The sequence below is a fragment of the Schistocerca gregaria genome, chromosome 6 (genome assembly GCF_023897955.1).
Source record: "Schistocerca gregaria isolate iqSchGreg1 chromosome 6, iqSchGreg1.2, whole genome shotgun sequence".
Taxonomy (NCBI): Eukaryota; Metazoa; Arthropoda; class Insecta; order Orthoptera; family Acrididae; genus Schistocerca; species Schistocerca gregaria.
Window position 1 is genome coordinate 178,793,252 of NC_064925.1, and position 17,337 is coordinate 178,810,588.

The 17,337-nt window shown below is 38.8% G+C and overlaps 1 protein-coding gene across 2 annotated transcripts in view; it reads left to right on the plus strand.

The window, feature by feature from the left end:
• LOC126278681 (uncharacterized) overlaps positions 1-17,337 on the plus strand; it is a 45,378-nt gene that overhangs the window by 9,705 nt on the left and 18,336 nt on the right. For both annotated transcript variants that reach the window (XM_049978934.1, XM_049978935.1), the window contains exons 2-3: positions 12-398; positions 7,728-8,064. In XM_049978934.1, coding sequence (XP_049834891.1) covers positions 12-398; positions 7,728-8,064 — 724 coding nt within the window. The remainder of the gene's footprint in view (positions 1-11; positions 399-7,727; positions 8,065-17,337) is intronic.

Genomic DNA, 17,337 nt, shown 5'->3' on the forward strand with positions numbered 1-17,337 from the left:
TCGGAGCGCAGAGCAAACCACAGCGTACCTCATCCAGCGACAGCTCAGCGGGAGGGCGGCGTGCTGTGGCCAGCAGCAGTGAGGATGCCGGGTCGTCGGCGCCTTCACTCTCTCCGCCCCCATTGCCGCCCCCGCCGCCGTCTCCAATGACGCCGCTTACGTCGCTACCGCCGTCTCCGCTGACGTCGTTTCCGCCTTTTGGTGTTCCGTCGCCGCCTCCTTCGCTGCCGACATCGCCGCTATGGCCGACGGCCACCGGCTTCTCCCCGCCAGGGGCGCCGAGCCCTCTGCGGCCCACGTCGGCGCCCTCCAGCTTTAGGGACCGCCTGCAAGAAGCCTTGCCCTCTACCGACCGCCACGTCCTGCTCCCTGCCCCTCGAGTCGTCAGTTGGAAAAAGGTAATCGCAGAACCTTCTCCTGCGCGCCACTGCGCAGCTGCTCTCAACAAAAGTAAAAATGATGAAAACTGTAGATTATTCGGCAAGCGATGATGCTGGACTACTGGCACCGCTGTTGCCAGCTTTTAACTGCGAGCAACAAAAGGCTGCAGCTGAAAACAATTAGGAGTCTATACTGGGTGTCCTAGAAATGTTGGAACAAACTTAGATGGGTTGAAGAGTCTGTCTTGAGGAACAGGGGATAGGAACCAGTGTCCTGAAACGTTACCCAACGACGTTACGGAGCGTCGAAGGTAGACGCCAGTTCCTTCCACCAGACCATCCCTTCGGCAGCAAACGTGAGTTTCTATGCTGGCAGTGCAGGCCGAACGTCTCTCAACCCCCCCTCTTCCCCCCCCCCCCCCCCTATTTATTAAGACCGATCTCCACGATCACCAGTGAAGAAGGTAGAGCTACCTGCTGTGTAGAAATAATGGCAGATGACTCTAAATATAGATAAATGTAAATTAACGCACATGAATAGGAAAAAGAATATCGTAAAGTTTGAATACTCAATTAGTGTTGCGCTTGATACAGTCACGTCGATTAAATATTTGGGCGTAACACTGCAGAGCGATATGAAGTGGGACAAGCACGTAATGACAGTTGTGGGGAAGGCGGATAGTCGTCTTCGGTTCATTGGTAGAATATTAGGAAGATGTGGTTCATCGGTAAAGGAGACGGCTTATAAAACACTAATACGACCTATTCTTGAGTACTGCTCGAGCGTTTGGGATCCCTATCAGGTCGGATTGAGGAAGGACGTAGAAGCAATTCAGAGCCGGGCTGCTAGATTTGTTACTGGTAGGTTTGATCATAACGCGAGTGTTACGGAAATGCTTCAGGAGCTCGGGTGGGAGTCTCTAGAGGAAAGGAGGCGTTCTTTTCGTGAATCGCTACTGAGGAAATTTAGAGAACCAGCATTTGAGGCTGACTGCAGTACAATTTTACTGCCGCCAACTTACATTTCACGGAAAGACCGCAAAGATAAGAGAGATTAGGGCTCGAACAGAGGCATATAGGCAGTCATTTTTCCCTGGTTCTGTTTGGGAGTGGAACAGGGAGAGAAGATAATAGTTGTGGTACGAGGTACCCTCCGCCACGCACCGTATGGTGGATTACGGAGTATGTGTGTAGATGAAGTTGTAGATAGGCCTTGTCTCCTATAAATGCAAAATGCTGTTATGGCCGAGCGGTTCTAGGCGCTTGTCTGGAACCGCGTACCGCTACGGTCGCAGGATCGAATCCTGCCTCGGGCATGGATGTGTGTGATGTCCTTAGGTTTAAGTAGTTTTAAGTTCTAGGGGACTGATGACCACAGCAGTTAAGTCCAATAGTGCTCACAGCCATTTGAATCTTTCTGAACACTTGCCTTCTTGGCATCTTTACCAGCTGTCAGACTTTCACGCACAAATTTGGACTCTCTCATCACCCCTTAAGTCATTTAAAACGTAGCCAGCTGACGACCGGCGTTTCGCGATAACTCGTAATTAATGGGTCTGGGGATCCAAAAAGTATCTGAACAGGTTATTCAGTAAAATAGCCTAGATAGTGTTTCTTTCTGCACAGTGGAAATAGTCAATATTCTCTGTACACATTCTCCTAAATTAAGGCACTTGTTCCCTCATTTCAGGAACGCCGTATAGTGAAAGAGATCACTTACGTCTGAAGACAATTTTCCACGATTACTGCTACTGTCGATCTGATATTGTAACTACTCTGTAGAAAACACGATTCATGCCTCTTACTCTTTAAGCTGGAAGAGATCCTCAGCAACAAGGGCAAAAATCATGAACTAGCTGCATGGCAACGAGGTTGGATCACATTTGACACTACGAGCTAAAGGTAACTACGGGATAAGTCATGTTTAACGCTCCATAAGGTGCCAGTCCGTACTATGTCATTTAATAATTTTGCAACTCTTTCGAAAGTTCTAATTTAGACAGTACGTAAAGAACGTCACTGCTGAATGTTCAGTTTTACTTTCGGAATCATACCTTCCACATATGTGGCAAAGCAACAAAACTCAGAATTTTGTAATCTGTGCCAAATAGTGTTTATTTTAGTCGTATTTAAGGTAGTGTTGGCCGCATTACCTTGTTTCAAGAATTGCATGTATAAAGTCTCTAAAAAGTTTCTTGCCGAATTGAGTTCCTTAGCGAAAGATATGTATAAAGTTCATTCAGTTTATAAACGTTAGAGATAAATCTGAAACATCGCGGAGAAAAAAATTGGACATCCTAAGGACACAGCACGTTAATATCGTGTAAAATGTCATTTAGCCTTAATAATGGTTTCAATTCGGCGAGAAAGACAGCTAGTCACTTTCCTCAGGTATGTAATATACTTCTGAAGCCACTGACTGATGATTAGATCTCGTAGTACTACTAAATTGCAGAGATCTTGATTGCTACATTTCACCTGCTATTCCAGATGGTTACATTTCGTATTGGATGAAGATCGGGGCGATACAGTAAGCCAGTTGATCTGTAATACTGCTTTAGTATCTTCAAAGGAACACGTATGCGTACTCCTATGAACAAGGCTGGTCTCATCTTAGAAGATTGCGCAAAGCTTACTTCGTGTAAATATGTTTACCCTGACTCAGAAAGTTAATTAAAATCCGGATACGTCCTTAAGATACAAACTGCAATTATGTGCGTAATGGAATGGATAACAAGAATAATTTAGGTACCTAGCTGTGAGTTCTAAATTGGAGAATGACAAAGGAATACATGTGATACGAATGGAAGGTGTCAACAGAAACAAGCTTTGGACTGACACAAAAATTTATTCAATTAAACGGATCTGACTATGAAAGAATGTCAGTTTACTTTACAAATGTCCTCTGTGATTCTACTAAGTAAATATATTGGCAGTTCAGCGTTATTTAAACGAACAAGAAAACGTGTCCCTTAGGCACAACTGACAATCTGAAAATTACAAACTCTTATCTACAGGAATAGGGGAAAGAAATACAGTAGAAGAATGGGTAGCTCTGAGGGATGTAGTAGTGAAGGCAGCAGAGGATAAAGTAGGTAAAAAGACGAGGGCTGCTAGAAATCCTTGGGTAACAGAAGAAATATTGAATTTAATTGATGAAAGGAGAAAATATAAAAATGCAGTAAATGAAGCAGGCAAAAAGGAAAACAAACGTCTCAAAAATGAGATCGACAGGAAGTGCAAAATGGCTAAACAGGGATGGCTAGAGGACAAATGTAAGGATGTAGAAGCTTATCTCACTAGGGGTAAGATAGATACTGCCTACAGGAAAATTAGAGAGACCTTTGGAGAGAAGAGAACCACGTGTATAAATATCAAGAGCTCAGATGGCAGCCCAGTTCTAAGCAAAGAAGGGAAGGCAGAAAGGTGGAAGGTGTATATAGAAGGCTTATACAAGGGCGATGTACTTGAGGACAATGTTATGGAAATAGAAGAGGATGTAGATGAAGACGAAATGGGAGATACGATACTGCGTGAAGAGTTTGACAGAGCACTGAAAGACCTGAGTCGAAACAAGGCCCCCGGAGTAGACAACATTCCATTAGAACTACTGACGGCCTTGGGAGAGCCAGTCATGACAAAACTCTACCAGCTGGTGAGCAAGATGTATGAGACAGGCGAAATACCCTCAGACTTCAAGAAGAATATAATAATTCCAATCCCAAAGAAAGCAGGTGCTGACAGATGTGAAAATTACCGAACTATCAGTTTAATAAGCCACGGCTGCAAAATACTAACGCGAATTCTTTACAGACGAATGGAAAAACTGGTAGATGCAGACCTCGGGGAGGATCAGTTTGGATTCCGTCGAAATGTTGGAACACGTGAGGCAATACTGACCTTACGACTTATCTTAGAAGAAAGATTAAGAAAAGGCAAACCTACGTTTCTAGCATTTGTAGACTTAGAGAAAGCTTTTGACAATGTTGACTGGAACACTCTTTTTCAAATTCTAAAGGTGGCAGGGGTAAAATACAGGGAGCGAAAGGCTATTTATAATTTGTACAGAAACCAGATGGCAGTAATAAGAGTCGAGGGGCATGAAAGGGAAGCAGTGGTTGGGAAAGGAGTGAGACAGGGTTGTAGCCTCTCCCCGATGTTATTCAATCTGTATATTGAGCAAGCAGTAAAGGAAACAAAAGAAAAATTTGGGGTAGGTATTAAAATTCATGGAGACGAAGTAAAAACTTTGAGGTTCGCCGATGACATTGTAATTCTGTCAGAGACGGCAAAGGACTTGGAAGAGCAGTTGAACGGAATGGACAGTGTCTTGAAAGGAGGATATAAGATGAACATTAACAAAAGCAAAACGAGGATAATGGAATGTAGTCAAATTAAATCGGGTGATGCTGAGGGAATTCGATTAGGAAATGATACACTTAAAGTAGTAAAGGAGTTTTGCTATTTAGGAAGTAAAATAACTGATGATGGTCGAAGTAGAGAGGATATAAAATGTAGACTGGCAATGGCAAGGAAAGCGTTTCTGAAGAAGAGAAATTTGTTAACATCGAATATAGATTTATGTATCAGGAAGTCGTTTCTGAAAGTATTTGTTTGGAGTGTAGCCATGAATGGAAGTGAAACATGGACGATTACTAGTTTGGACAAGAAGAGAATAGAAGCTTTCGAAATGTGGTGCTACAGAAGAATACTGAAGATTAGGTGGATAGATCACGTAACTAATGAGGAGGTATTGAATAGGATTGGGGAGAAGAGAAGTTTGTGGTACAACTTGACTAGAAGAAGGGATCGGTTGGTAGGACATGTTTTGAGGCATCAAGGGATCACGAATTTAGCATTGGAGGGCAGCGTGGAGGGTAAAAATCGTAGAGGGAGACCGAGAGATGAGTACACTAAGCAGATTCAGAAGGATGTAGGTTGCAGTAGGTACTGGGAGATGAAGCAGCTTGCACAGGATAGAGTAGCATGGAGAGCTGCATCAAACCAGTCTCAGGACTGAAGACAACAACAACAACAACATCTACAGGAATATAATGCCTGTTGGCCTCATATTGAGAAAATTATGAACGCACCAAATCAATGCTGGACTTGACAGATGATGGCAATGACTTGAGCAGATGTGAACAGTTGTCCTACGTTGCCGGTGCCGCAAATTATGCTCTCCGCCGCTAAGACTTGTCGAGCACCGCCGTCGTGCGCGTGGGTCGAGCTTCTGTTGGCAAGTCGATGATATTCTATACCCCGTTTTGTTGCTCTTCATGGGAAGCCATCCGAGTCTATTTCAGCAAGATAATGCCCGCTCCCACAAGGCGAGAGTTCCTACTGCTTGTTTTCGTGCTTGTCAAACCCTAACTTGACCCGCAAGGTCGCCTGATCTATCGCCTATTCAGAAAATTCATAGCATTACGGGTAGGCCCCACTGACCAGCTCGGGATTTTTGCAGTCTAACGAATCAATTGGACACAATTTACCACGGTTTTCTTCAGGATATCTAACAACTCTGTGTCAATCAGAATCCCTGTTTGCATAAGGGCCGACGTGGATCAAAGCTTTATTGGCTTGCTCAATTTGTGTAGCCCTTTCTCTTGAGCATGTCATCCAGTTTTTTTCTGAAATTATCATTTGTCTGAAAGTGTAAATCACCTCTACCATTTTCCGCCGAGTTACGATAATTCCTTTGTGATGCGTCATTTTTTTTGTCTTAATGTACTTGACACTCATACTTCGTCATTTACACACCTATTGCTGTCCTTAAGGACGCATCCAAAACATACAATATTGTTCAGCTTCCTTTACATTCGTTCAGGCATAACAATTTCTTCCCTCTTTGCTGCAATGCTTATTAAGGCAGAATCACGGGCGGAACTACCGATGTGAAAGTTAAAACATTAAATGCAGCGAATGCTTTATAACAAGAAAGTAAAATGACGGTGACTCAGGGAGGATAGCAAAATTTTACAAATGTACACAGGCGACTGTCAGACCGAAGTAATGCGCACAAAAAATTTGACTGATCGAACTAAACAGAATCACAATCAGTTCTTCGGTGAGCCTGTTAGTCCTGAATTTAATAACGGAACCTCCCGAACCCCCCCCCCCCCCCCCCCCCTCAGATTTAGTTACAAGTTGCACAGAGAATAGGCCTTTAAAAACTGAACACAGATCAATCGAGAAAACAGGAATAAGTTGTGTGGAACTATGAAAAAATAAGCAAAATATACAAACTGAGTAGTCCATGTGCAAGATAGACAGTTCAAGGATAGTGAGAGTTTAGGACCGCCGTGGTTAGCGTAAGCAGCTGCGTAACGAGAGGTCCTTGGTTCAAATCTTCCCTCGAGTGAAAAGTTTACTTATTTTCGCAAAGTTATAATCTGTCCGTTCATTAACGTCTCTGTTCACTATAATAAGTTTAGTGTCTGTGTTTTGCGACCGCACCGCAAAACCGTGCGATTAGTAGATGAAAGGACGTGGCTCTCAAATGGGAACCGAAAACATTTGATCGCAAGATCATAGGTCAACAGATTCCTCCACAGGAAAACACGTCTGATATATTCTATACGACGCTTATGACGGCATGTGCGTCACATGACAGGAATATGTTGTCGACCCACCTAACTTGTACACTTGACGAATGGGTAAAAAGATTTTTATCTTGTCCGATTTAGGTTTTCTTGTGGATGTGATAATCACTCCCAAAAAGTGATGAAAACATGAGTTTGTCACCTAAACTGCAACAGTTTCGCAGTCGCACAGTTTTCCCTGTGCTCTGTCAAAACATATCTTTTTACCGTTTTCAAATTTTTCCGTGTGTAGATCGTCAAATCCTGCATATGTCCAAGCAAATCTGAACGTGTCCTGGAATTTTGGAGAGCGAAGTTGATTATGTGCCCCCATACTACGGCGCAGTTACCTCGCATCGGACGGACGGACAGATAATAATTGTCTGAAAATAAAAAAAATTGAACTATTCACTCGAGAGAAGACATGAACCAAGGACCTCTCGTTCCGCAGATGCTCACGCTAACCACGGGGCCACGGTGCTCCTGAGCCCACGCTATCCTTGATGTTGCCTATCTTCCGCTTGGACTACTCAGTTTGTATATTTTGCTTATTTTTTTCATAGTTCCACACAACTTCTGTTTTCTCGATTGATCTGTGTTCAGTTTCTCACGGCTTATCCATTGTGCCAACTTACAACTAAATCTGAGGGGGGGGGCGGGGGGGGGGGGCGATGGGGAGGTTCCCTTGTAAGTAACACAACTCATTAAGAAATTAAACTGAAGAAAACACGAATGTTTCATAATAATCTAACACTTCGTTTCACAGTCGCAAAATGCTGAAATGACCGAGGCCGTTGAGGGAACTACAGCGACAGGGAAAAATCTTACTGGCTCGCCGAGGTATGCACCAGCAACTGCGAGTGATCAGTCCAGTGACAACGAGATGTCGCTGTGGCCAGTATCCGGGCCATCCGGGATGCACGCAACCCCTCTCAGCGGCGCGATATCGCAGAGCGCCCTCCGCAGTGACGCCAGCACCTCCACCACCCCCGAGGATACACCGGTTCCATCTGGGTCTGCATCGGCGGCGGAATACGCAGGGGGACATCCCGAAGTGCCGCGACCGAGGCTTGACCAGTCGCAGATAAGGACCGAGGAAAGCGGTAAGATCACGCAAAAGGAGAGCTTGTTCCTATGTAACTACAGGTATTGCATTGCAAGGCGTGTGCGCGTCTGGCATCAGCATATTTTAAGTATTCGCGCACTTATTGTGCCTTCGCTTATATTTGTTTATATTTAGGCTTGCGACCTGCCCCGGTTTCGCAGAGATAGCAGTAATTGTAAGTACGAGGGTGGTTTGACAAGTCTGGAACCTTTCCATGTAGGACTGGAACATTTTTGTTGCGATCTGATTTGGTCCATTAATGGTTTTTGAAAGCCTGCGACTTTAGAAACAATAGGTTTGTTCATCAATAAATAAATCTTCTGCTACCAGTCACGACTTCTATTTATTTTTCGCACGACGCGTTATGAGACATAATTCCCATTTTCAAGTGCGTTTGTATGTATTAAGCCATTTCTTTAGATGTCAGTGTGAGTGAGTCTGCTTCATTTCGTTGACTTTTAGTGCAATATGTAAGAGACACCAGAATTTAGTCGGGCATCAATTCTTTTTGTGAAGTTAGTGGCGAAATTTAGAATAATTTGTACTTACAGTTTCCTAATGGTCCATTTATGCACTCTCTCATACACACTAAACATCACACACAACTTGTACACATCATACATCGAAAATATCTTATGTAAACAAATCCATTACAATGATCTTACAGGTAGTCCAGAGATATTATAGGTATTCCATAGATTGTGTTTTTGTACAGAGGGTAATTATCTTAACAACTTGGTTCATAAATTACTTACATTTATTTTAAAATTCTGCTTATTTCTACGTTTTACTATTTATATTTAAGTATATTATCGAAACATCTGAAGAAATTCACTGATTCACTTTCAAGTTTCTCATTTAATATTTATCTTTGTTTTCTGTAATGTGAATATATCTCCAGTTCAAGTAAATCCATTTTGTGTCCTTTATTTAGTCGATGGAATACTTCGACATTTTGCTCTATTTTTCCAAATGGGTGTCCTGTATTATGTATGTGTGATGCTATTGCTGGTATGTGTGTGTGTGTGTGTGTGTGTGTGTGTGTGTGTGTGTGTGTGTGTGTGTGTGTGTGTGTGTGTGTGTGTGTGTGTGTGTGTGCTCTAATGTGCTCTGTGTACCTTGTGTTGAAATTTCGGCCTGTTTGTCTTAGTAGAACTTGGAGCACTCCTGGCATGTTACCTTGTATATTCCAGAGTCTGAATATGGACCATGATTACACTTTATATTATGTATTAGTTTTTGTTGTTGTAGATGTAGAAAACCCAATTTTTACTCTGTGATTTTTGAAAATATTTGCAATCTTCTGTGACAAATTGCCTACTAGATATACATTTTTCTCTTTCTCTTCTGTGGTGCAGTTTGTATCTGGGTTTTTCGTCACTTTGTCTAAGATTGTGTTAACCATGGAAGCATTGTAATCATTGGCAACTGCAATCTTTTTAACTGTGTTTATTTCTTGTTGCATATTTTCTTGGTTCAATGGTTTTTTTTTTTTTTTTTTTGCCTATGCATCATTGACCTATATGCTGGTGACATGGGGTTGCAGGGATTGTGGTGTCAGTCATTGTTTTTCCTATAAATTTTGAATGTGCATGTGTTGTCTTGTAATATTTGTCTAGAAAGTTGATACTTTCATTTTGCTTATGTTCCACTGTAAATTTGATTTTCTCATTTAGATTATTGAAATGATTGAGAATGTCTGGGATGTTTCTGGTATCCCCTTTCACTAACAGTAGTGTGTCGTCTACATATGTCCTATTAAATTCTATTTTCTTTAGTCAAGGTTTTTGGAAGGCAAATAATTTTTGTTCTAATTGATTTATGTATATGTCAGCTGTGGTAAGTTCAGATGTTTAGTGTGTGAGACTGCACAAATGGACCATTTTAAAACTGTAAGTACAAATTCTTCTAAATTACGCCACTAACTTCACAAAAAGAATTGATACCCAACTGAAAATGAGCGTGTTTCTTACATATTGCAATTAAAGGAAACGAAATGTAGCAGACTCACACACACTGACATTTAAAGAAATGGATTAATACACAAAAAACGCACTTGAAAATAGGAATTTTCTCGAAACGCGTCGTGCGAAAAGGAAAATAAAGAAAAATCGTGACTGGTAGCAGAAGATTTATTAATAAACAAATCTATTATTTTTGTTGCACCTTCATGGTTGGTAAACTCGTTTATTCCAAGGATCGTATGAAGAATTTAAATGAAGTACGATTTATTTTAGATAGCCTTCAAATTTGGTCAGTGTGACGATTGCGATTGAAAAAACAGAATTCCGTGCTATTATTAAACATTCTTATTTGAAGGATTGGTCTGCCCCGCAAATGAAAATAGTTTTATGAAGTTCAAGCGGACTATGCACGTTCATTAAAAGACCATTTACTTTTCGATTAGCGAATTTAAACTTAACGGATAAGCACCGAAGATGAAGCGCGTTCCAGTCGTCAAATCGACATTGCCACAATGGAAACCACTGAAGCCGAATAAAAATTCATGACATTACTGAGACTGTAGGTATCTCAACTGGAGCAGTACGAATGTTTATAAAGTTATTAAATTTTAAACCCATATTTGCTTGTTATTTAGGACAATCTGTTTCAGGCATTGAGCTCATTAAGAGAGATTTGATTGTCTAGGAAAAATTAGTCTACTTCCAGATATGTCACGAAATGATGGGCAGTTGAAACTGCACCAGTGGTTCCAAAGTGTAAGCACTCCCTTAAAAAATCCAGTTGTTGCAAATTTCTTCTTTTATTGGTTGCTTATTCTGATGATAAAATGCAATTTTGGGAAAAAATTTAATTTTTTATATGTTCGAACTCAAAGGGTCAAAGGTCCTGTTGCCTTTAAGAATCAGCTTGAACGCTTGCATGTCACCCTCAACTTGTTTCCCCCAAAAATGAACGTATATGGCTAACTTTTCCCTTGTCATAGAACAAAGAAAATTTTCTTACACTATACGCGTCAAGCTCTTCTCGTTTTCCAGTCAGTCATGTAATGTTTTCCTCCCTTTTTTTCGGAGTTTCTCACATTACTTGTTCCACTCATTTCCTGAGACCATTGCTGCTAGCCCCTCATAATTAGTCTTTCTATTGTTGCAAGCACAAACATATTTTTCTTTTGTTATAGTATAGCAATTACTAAATGTTTCATAAGGTTGTATGTTAGATGTAACTTAACATAATAATATGTGTAAAAAACAAAATATGTAGAATGACTGGTTAGATTGAAAAGGTACAGTATGGCCTGACATTGAAAATAGGTAAAACATTCTTCGTTATTCTTGTTAGAATAACATATTTTTTGTAATAACTCAATTTCAGTTAATACTCCGAAGCCAAATACCGGGGTAGGAAAGGACAATTTATTTAATTGATCACATGTGCACTCCCACAAAATAAATCCCTACATCCAATTTGGTGAGATCTGTTAGATGAATGAATGTATGGTTAACTAACTGCAGATACTGAAGGTGCAGTGTATGATCGTTGAGACAATCCTTTGGTGGAACCAAAGAGATGAAATTTACCAGAGCTTTGAGCACCTGAAATGCGGCTGACCAATACAGTAGCATGGTGTTCACCCACCTCGGCACAGGTGCGAGATGACCTGAAGAACGGCCATGTTTCAGCACTCTGGCGCTGGATCTTGGGTTGGTAAGACCTGTCTTAGGTGTGCTCCATAAAGACAAGAGTGGGCAGAATGGTATGCATGTGAAATACTTTAGTAGTTTGGCATAATTGTTCCTCTATTTCAGGAACTTGTGGGGGGGAGAATTAAATGACAAGCACGTAATATTAAGGGGATTGTAGTAATCTTCGGAAGTAACCAATGGTCACAATGAAACCACATATAGCAATAAGTTGAAATACTTTTGTGGTAGTACTAAGTTGAAATACTTTTGTGGTAGTGCTAAGTTGAAATACTTTTGTGGTAGTACTAAGTTGAAATACTTTTGTGGTAGTACTAAGTTGAAATACTTTTGTGGTAGTACTAAGTTGAAATACTTTTGTGGTAGTACTAAGTTGAAATACTTTTGTGGTAGTACTAAGTTGAAATACTTTTGTGGTAGTACTAAGTTGAAATACTTTTGTGGTAGTACTAAGTTGAAATACTTTTGTGGTAGTACTAAGTTGAAATACTTTTGTGGTAGTACTAAGTTGAAATACTTTTGTGGTAGTACTAAGTTGAAATACTTTTGTGGTAGTACTAAGTTGAAATACTTTTGTGGTAGTACTAAGTTGAAATACTTTTGTGGTAGTACTAAGTTGAAATACTTTTGTGGTAGTACTAAGTTGAAATACTTTTGTGGTAGTACTAAGTTGAAATACTTTTGTGGTAGTACTAAGTTGAAATACTTTTGTGGTAGTACTAAGTTGAAATACTTTTGTGGTAGTACTAAGTTGAAATACTTTTGTGGTAGTACTAAGTTGAAATACTTTTGTGGTAGTACTAAGTTGAAATACTTTTGTGGTAGTACTAAGTTGAAATACTTTTGTGGTAGTACTAAGTTGAAATACTTTTGTGGTAGTACTAAGTTGAAATACTTTTGTGGTAGTACTAAGTTGAAATACTTTTGTGGTAGTACTAAGTTGAAATACTTTTGTGGTAGTACTAAGTTGAAATACTTTTGTGGTAGTACTAAGTTGAAATACTTTTGTGGTAGTACTAAGTTGAAATACTTTTGTGGTAGTACTAAGTTGAAATACTTTTGTGGTAGTACTAAGTTGAAATACTTTTGTGGTAGTACTAAGTTGAAATACTTTTGTGGTAGTACTAAGTTGAAATACTTTTGTGGTAGTACTAAGTTGAAATACTTTTGTGGTAGTACTAAGTTGAAATACTTTTGTGGTAGTACTAAGTTGAAATACTTTTGTGGTAGTACTAAGTTGAAATACTTTTGTGGTAGTACTAAGTTGAAATACTTTTGTGGTAGTACTAAGTTGAAATACTTTTGTGGTAGTACTAAGTTGAAATACTTTTGTGGTAGTACTAAGTTGAAATACTTTTGTGGTAGTACTAAGTTGAAATACTTTTGTGGTAGTACTAAGTTGAAATACTTTTGTGGTAGTACTAAGTTGAAATACTTTTGTGGTAGTACTAAGTTGAAATACTTTTGTGGTAGTACTAAGTTGAAATACTTTTGTGGTAGTACTAAGTTGAAATACTTTTGTGGTAGTACTAAGTTGAAATACTTTTGTGGTAGTACTAAGTTGAAATACTTTTGTGGTAGTACTAAGTTGAAATACTTTTGTGGTAGTACTAAGTTGAAATACTTTTGTGGTAGTACTAAGTTGAAATACTTTTGTGGTAGTACTAAGTTGAAATACTTTTGTGGTAGTACTAAGTTGAAATACTTTTGTGGTAGTACTAAGTTGAAATACTTTTGTGGTAGTACTAAGTTGAAATACTTTTGTGGTAGTACTAAGTTGAAATACTTTTGTGGTAGTACTAAGTTGAAATACTTTTGTGGTAGTACTAAGTTGAAATACTTTTGTGGTAGTACTAAGTTGAAATACTTTTGTGGTAGTACTAAGTTGAAATACTTTTGTGGTAGTACTAAGTTGAAATACTTTTGTGGTAGTACTAAGTTGAAATACTTTTGTGGTAGTACTAAGTTGAAATACTTTTGTGGTAGTACTAAGTTGAAATACTTTTGTGGTAGTACTAAGTTGAAATACTTTTGTGGTAGTACTAAGTTGAAATACTTTTGTGGTAGTACTAAGTTGAAATACTTTTGTGGTAGTACTAAGTTGAAATACTTTTGTGGTAGTACTAAGTTGAAATACTTTTGTGGTAGTACTAAGTTGAAATACTTTTGTGGTAGTACTAAGTTGAAATACTTTTGTGGTAGTACTAAGTTGAAATACTTTTGTGGTAGTACTAAGTTGAAATACTTTTGTGGTAGTACTAAGTTGAAATACTTTTGTGGTAGTACTAAGTTGAAATACTTTTGTGGTAGTACTAAGTTGAAATACTTTTGTGGTAGTACTAAGTTGAAATACTTTTGTGGTAGTACTAAGTTGAAATACTTTTGTGGTAGTACTAAGTTGAAATACTTTTGTGGTAGTACTAAGTTGAAATACTTTTGTGGTAGTACTAAGTTGAAATACTTTTGTGGTAGTACTAAGTTGAAATACTTTTGTGGTAGTACTAAGTTGAAATACTTTTGTGGTAGTACTAAGTTGAAATACTTTTGTGGTAGTACTAAGTTGAAATACTTTTGTGGTAGTACTAAGTTGAAATACTTTTGTGGTAGTACTAAGTTGAAATACTTTTGTGGTAGTACTAAGTTGAAATACTTTTGTGGTAGTACTAAGTTGAAATACTTTTGTGGTAGTACTAAGTTGAAATACTTTTGTGGTAGTACTAAGTTGAAATACTTTTGTGGTAGTACTAAGTTGAAATACTTTTGTGGTAGTACTAAGTTGAAATACTTTTGTGGTAGTACTAAGTTGAAATACTTTTGTGGTAGTACTAAGTTGAAATACTTTTGTGGTAGTACTAAGTTGAAATACTTTTGTGGTAGTACTAAGTTGAAATACTTTTGTGGTAGTACTAAGTTGAAATACTTTTGTGGTAGTACTAAGTTGAAATACTTTTGTGGTAGTACTAAGTTGAAATACTTTTGTGGTAGTACTAAGTTGAAATACTTTTGTGGTAGTACTAAGTTGAAATACTTTTGTGGTAGTACTAAGTTGAAATACTTTTGTGGTAGTACTAAGTTGAAATACTTTTGTGGTAGTACTAAGTTGAAATACTTTTGTGGTAGTACTAAGTTGAAATACTTTTGTGGTAGTACTAAGTTGAAATACTTTTGTGGTAGTACTAAGTTGAAATACTTTTGTGGTAGTACTAAGTTGAAATACTTTTGTGGTAGTACTAAGTTGAAATACTTTTGTGGTAGTACTAAGTTGAAATACTTTTGTGGTAGTACTAAGTTGAAATACTTTTGTGGTAGTACTAAGTTGAAATACTTTTGTGGTAGTACTAAGTTGAAATACTTTTGTGGTAGTACTAAGTTGAAATACTTTTGTGGTAGTACTAAGTTGAAATACTTTTGTGGTAGTACTAAGTTGAAATACTTTTGTGGTAGTACTAAGTTGAAATACTTTTGTGGTAGTACTAAGTTGAAATACTTTTGTGGTAGTACTAAGTTGAAATACTTTTGTGGTAGTACTAAGTTGAAATACTTTTGTGGTAGTACTAAGTTGAAATACTTTTGTGGTAGTACTAAGTTGAAATACTTTTGTGGTAGTACTAAGTTGGAAATATTTAAGAAATGGCGTGTCCAGGACTTCAAGTTAGAGATGAGCACTTCCACGTGGGTAGTACTGTGTGTGTGTGTGTGTGTGTGTGTGTGTGTGTGTGTGTGTGTGTGTCTCTGTATATGAGACAAAGGATAGAGAAGTACTCGTCCAAGGTATCAGTTGAGGACTCGCGCGTGTGACGAATATGATCTTAACATTACTTTGCGTGTTATGTTTCTGTGTGACGCTAGATTCAAACTCTAATACTCTGAGAGAGAAGCAACGTGAGTTAGCCATCTATCCAGCAACGCCACTTGGCTTGCATTGCACAGGAAGACGTGCATATATCCTCCAGAGTTCGTAGTAGGAAAGAAAAGTTACGAAGTGGGGCAGTGTCGTGTGAAACTGGGATGAATACTAATTGAAGTGGGAAAGCTGAAAGTGAAGCGATTCTAACGTTGTGACTATTCTTTGTGATGTATTCTATGTTGCCAGTGTGATGTATTTCACGTAATTTAAGTATGTGTGGTTTTCATGGGAAAGTAGCAAGATAGGTTCAGAGCTTCTACCATAGATACTAGTAGACTGGCCTTGCTGTGCAGAAGTGGGATTTCAAATCAGCAGTCTGCCATCCTATGTTTGTATCGTATTTTCCCCACATTTCTCAATTGACTGCCAAACGCTTCCAAAAAAAATTACTTTTTATTTGCGAAAAATTATGCCAGAACTACATTTGACCTGGATTTGTTCACAGTACCATTTATAAAATCTAACAAATACACCGAACGCCACTCTGGTGGGTAGCGGAACGAAATTACTATAAACTATCAATTAAAGTGAAATGTCGTTAAAATTCTTTTAAACGGTAAGAGTGGGCTCGTATCAAAACTTTAAACATTGGATTCGCCGCGTTTTGAGCTCTAGTCACCTATTAAAGAAAAAGGAATATGGGAATTACGTCAACTATAGGTGCCAAAATTGTCGACTTTAGGAACAGTTCCATTTTAGAGTATAAATTTCAGGCGCTCTTTAAAGGGTCAGTTCCCACTATTTTTACAAAAGTTTAAACTATCAGTTAAAAATATTGTAGATGAAAGTTGAGACTTAAAAGTTTCAGAAAATTATTTTGGAGCCTAGGTTTAAAAATGACACACTGTAAATATACATTGTAAATAATAACCTATCAAAACACTTCGAAGTGCTTCGAGCAAAGGCGCGTATGTGCAGATGGCTTAGTTTTTCCGTTTCAGGGCCTGTATCCAAAGCTGCCTTCGGTTTTCATCCTTAGGGAACCTATGAGTAGGAACTATAAACAACTATACTTACTTCTGTAACCGAATTATCACATATACTTTCCAAAATGTAATGAATTTGACTTTACAGGCACCACTTTAAACACTTCAATTTACGCGATAATCTATTTCAAGTGTAAAAAAAGTCACTTCAGCAGATTTCAATAAACACATCTGCACTATCATAGAAACACTTACACTTGAAATACGATGCCATTTCCCCCGACAAAACGCTGAGTACAGCCATAAGCGCAACACGAAACTATGGTTTGCCAACATTCACGTGACTTCAGTCCAGAGATGTTGGAGCTACGAAAATGACGTCAGTGCCAGTCTATTATATTTATGGTCGAAGGTTCAGAGGCAGTGGGTTATGTTTGTTCCTTTTTGTTCCGCTCGGTCTGGAGTAAATTTTCGTGATAGGTGTGAGTCGAAGCGTGATATAGCAAAAGATCCACCATCCTATCCAGAAAGTGCAGTGTACCGTTAGATAATTACAAGACCATAACATAATCATCAATGTAAAGTAATGCCAATTGGGCGGAGTTTCTCATGTGTAATTGTTGTACAAAATGTAATGGTGTGTTTAGGTTATCTTTGAATAATAATAGAATTTATGGGAAGAAAAAATATATTGAAAAGAAGACTGGTGGCCTCGTTCTTTTAATAGTGTGTCAGAATGTCCTGAATTTGTGTGTGCGCGCCATTCATATTCA